General features: G+C 41.0%; 1 protein-coding gene across 2 annotated transcripts in view; it reads right to left on the reverse strand.

The window, feature by feature from the left end:
- TCTN1 (tectonic family member 1) overlaps positions 1-3863 on the reverse strand; it is a 31236-nt gene that overhangs the window by 10430 nt on the left and 16943 nt on the right. The window contains exons 5-7 of one of the 2 annotated variants that reach the window (XM_019507246.1): positions 3153-3262; positions 1006-1026; positions 253-381 (exon numbers count right to left, since the gene is read on the reverse strand). In XM_019507246.1, coding sequence (XP_019362791.1) covers positions 253-381; positions 1006-1026; positions 3153-3262 — 260 coding nt within the window. The remainder of the gene's footprint in view (positions 1-252; positions 382-1005; positions 1027-3152; positions 3263-3863) is intronic. The other variant, XM_019507247.1, reaches the window with a different exon arrangement.

The following is a 3863-nucleotide window of genomic DNA, read 5'->3' on the forward strand; positions in this document are numbered from 1 at the left end:
ATAGTGTCTATGGATTTAATCCCATCCCTCACTCTAAATTATCATGAATGTTTAGTTCAGTTGCACAATGCCATGCTGTGGGTTGTAAATGGGAGGAGAAAGTCTCTTATACGTTCTCCATCACCTTTTAACCAGGATTGTCATGATCTGATAAGTGCAAAAGGCTGCCTCAAAGTCTCGTGTTTTGAAGTAGAAATTTCTAATCATGTGCATTTATTCAGAAATAAAAGGAAAAGGAATTGGTTTACCTACCCCAATAACTATGTTTGTGCACATGTTAACACCCAAAAACATGGGGAACAAAATGGCATCAGTTTTGTTAAGCAGAGTCCGAGTTCCATTCAGAGACTGGAAAGTTATGGACTGGACAGTGATAGTCACCTAAAAACAAGCAAGTAACTTCTTAATATAGAGTATAATTGACTTGTTAGGCATACACTATGAACTGGCCATGACAGATAGATACTTTTCTTCTTTGAAATAAATCCAACTGCTGTAAATCAAGCCTTAAAACAACTGCTAGCTACAATGCAGATTCCTCCCTAGAGGAAGCTACAAGCATTTGCCTGTTTCCTTAGAAGTGCACAGCCTAAAACCTGCAAGAGAAACCACCCTCTGCTTTTTGTTCCATAAAGACAGCAGTCAATAAGGTTCTGTATAAAGGGCTGGCTTGCATGAATTGCTGAATGTAGCAGCCAAATGTTCTAGGTTTGTTAGCAAGTGCCAGCTGACCAAGTCTACAGATACATTTGGGTGGAGATTTGTTCATCAGAATTAATAAGCAGGCTCAGAGGGTAGCTGCAAGCTCTAAAGCACCCTGTTATTTGTAAGCTGCACCATTATTGACAGAAGACATAGTTCCCATCTCCAAGTGAATATTTTGCTAATGTTTAAACATCAAGACTGAAAGCCTGGCTCCACAAGTCTCTGACAAATCTCCTATTAACTTCAGTGGAGTCAGGATTTCATTCTCAGTGCATCTCAACTAAGAAATATGATACTTACCATCTGACTTGAGTTGGGTACCTAGGAAAGAATAAAAGAGCAATTTCAAAGCAGCACTGAAAATATTATGTAGCTACAAACGGCTTATAAGTAAATAAGGTAAGAGTTTACAGCTTAAAGGCTTTGCTACTTCCTCCTCTTTTGCCAACAATTATTATAATGGCTTTTATATCATGGGAATACCCAGACATACCATGTATTATCCACAAGGTTGAAAAGTTAGTAACTAACATGATTAATTTCTACAGCCTTGATCCCCAATGCTCACTGAAATAAATGGAAAGTTTCCACTTGATTTCAGTGGACCTTGCCTCAGGCCCAAGTTTGGCTATGTACAAATTCATAAAACATTCAGCAAAGAATAGATGGATCCAATATTTGTTTACAAGAGCAATGAATCTTGGCTGCTCTACCTTCTCCTGACATATGGGGTCTGTTTGCAACTGTGATTCTGACTGCAGAAATGGCATTTGCACTTTACCTGACAGCTGTTTGTGTGTCAGACTCTTTTGCTTATTGCTACAGTAATTCTGCAGAACCAATAGAGCTACAAATGGGTAAGAGTCTTGCAATATACATAAATTATCAGCTAGATCATGTTTTGTGATGGGTTTTTTGTTGGGTTTTTTTTTTTGCAATGACACACAGATGGAACAAAGCTAAAAACAGTTTGGCTTGGTAAACTGGGCAAAGCTGATGGAGATTTCTCTGACAAAATGTTAATGAAAAGGTAGAGTAGATGCATTCATTAAAAGGTACACATGTCAGGTGTAGAGGGGACAGTCTTCAAAGCTATATTTTAACAACAACATTATGAAAAAGAATGGTTACACACCCCAGAGTAAATGTGGTTCAACAAGCTATTGCAGCTAAAGTGGATCTCGCTGTGTAGGCATGCAAGACTGGACTTTTTTCTGAACAGCACTGCTCATGGTTTCCAGCCTAGAGTTCTACACTTTAGTGATGTGCTGTTGAGACCTTCCTGCTTACTGGACATCGTCTTGGAGAGCAGCCTGACCTGAGCCAGAGCTGACAGTGTTGCAGGTAAAGTCTGAGAAGCCATGTCATGTACACATGAACTGACATAAGACCAAGCATTGTCAGACATTTCAGTATCATAGTTAAGATAGCTGGGAGTTCAAGTATATGTAAGAACTAGACCCTGCCCTTGAGACAGCTATGCTGCTTCTTATCAGAGTCAATTAAATCTCCTGCGTTTGGTCATTTTTGGTAGCTGACCTAGGGAGACAGGCAGTTGACACAGGCTTGCTGCTGTCTCTGCTGGGATGCGTCTCTAATCCCTCCAGGAAGACGCAGATGTGAATGCCTTGCCTTCTCAGTCAAAACAGTTCAGCTCACAAAGATTAGAGTGTTCTTGTTCATTTGCTACTCTGAGGTTCTAAGTGCTGATGTCAGGCTAAGGCATTTGTGGCGTAGTCTGTAACATTATTGGGGAGCCACATTTCCTTGGTTTCCCCCCACAGGGGTGAGCTCTTGCAGGATATTCAACGTGACACCCCACAGTTGAATATGGTAGTGAAAATTAAGCATTAACCTAAAACAGAGGTAGATCAGATCGTGTTAGGGTTCTCCCTCAATGCGGTCCACAGGAACTAAAGGAGGGCCACAGCTCTCTTCTCCTTTGTGCCCTTAGATGGGAGCAGAAGTTGTGCATGTGACAGTGACAAACACTGCTTTTTAAAACATCCTGTCCTGATACACACAGGTACCTCTACAGTGAGATCCACTCTGACATGCTTTCCAAGCATAAGCATTGACCCCACTCAAATAACTTCTGATCTGCCACCAGATGAAGCACTTTGGCAGCAGGCTCTTTAAAAAAGTTTAGGTGCAGATGTGAAAAAAAACTGAAATCACTGCCATTAGTTCACTCACAAATCCCAGAAAAGCAGTGCCCCAAGTTGCCTGAACTGACTACTGCATGCATTTCACCTCTGCAAGCTTGAAAGGAAAAATGTTTACAAGATATGAAGTTTCTTCCTTCAAATCCAAGCTCACCATTTCAATTCCTAACAGAAATAGAGCATCAACCCACCTCCCTTAGGAAATGGACACTGCTTCATTCTAAAGATGTGGGAAAAAGAAATAACTGTCAGCCATGTGATGCATTTTAAAGCTATACTTGCCACTAAAATGTGGGAGCTGGTGTAGAACAGCATACTGAGTTCTTGAATAGCACCACAGTTTTCTGTATTTATCATTCTACTGCACTTTGTAGCCTGGTTTACTAGAAAACCTGGGGGAGGGAGACAAGAAAAGGACATAAGAGTACCAAGAAAATGCAGCACAGAAAGCAATCCCTAGGCAGCTGACAAATGAAAAACTGCTGTAGCTCATAATACCTCCCAACAGGCCCATGATCTCAGCTTGGAATCAGTGCCCATGACTGCACATCCAAACAGCCTAACCGCAGCTGAGAAGCTTTATTATTTTTTCAGGGAACATCCTGCTATTCCAGGTTAAATTCAGTGCTGACCATTTATTTTTCCATTACAATTATAAACAAAAATTTGGAAGAGAAATCATTTACATGAAAGGAAGGTGCACTTGTGCCTTTTTCCCCCTTTAGCTAGGAATTTTCCACATTTCTCTCCCCATTATGTGCTCCATAACAGTATTTTTATTGATAACGTAGTGGCTTTTGTAACATATAGCACACATGGCTTTGTATTTCTCTCTACAGTATTTTGAGACAATTCATAGATTCATAGATTAAGGGCCGGAAGGGACCTAGTAGATCTTCTAGCCCGACCCCCCGCCAGGGCGGGAGAACAACAAAAAACCCCAAAAAGAGAAACGGGACTCAAATGAGTCCAGCCAGGTAGGCATCCAGCCTC

The sequence above is a fragment of the Gavialis gangeticus genome, unplaced genomic scaffold (genome assembly GCF_001723915.1).
Source record: "Gavialis gangeticus isolate Ggan-Ray unplaced genomic scaffold, GavGan_comp1, whole genome shotgun sequence".
Lineage (NCBI taxonomy): Eukaryota > Metazoa > Chordata > Crocodylia > Gavialidae > Gavialis > Gavialis gangeticus.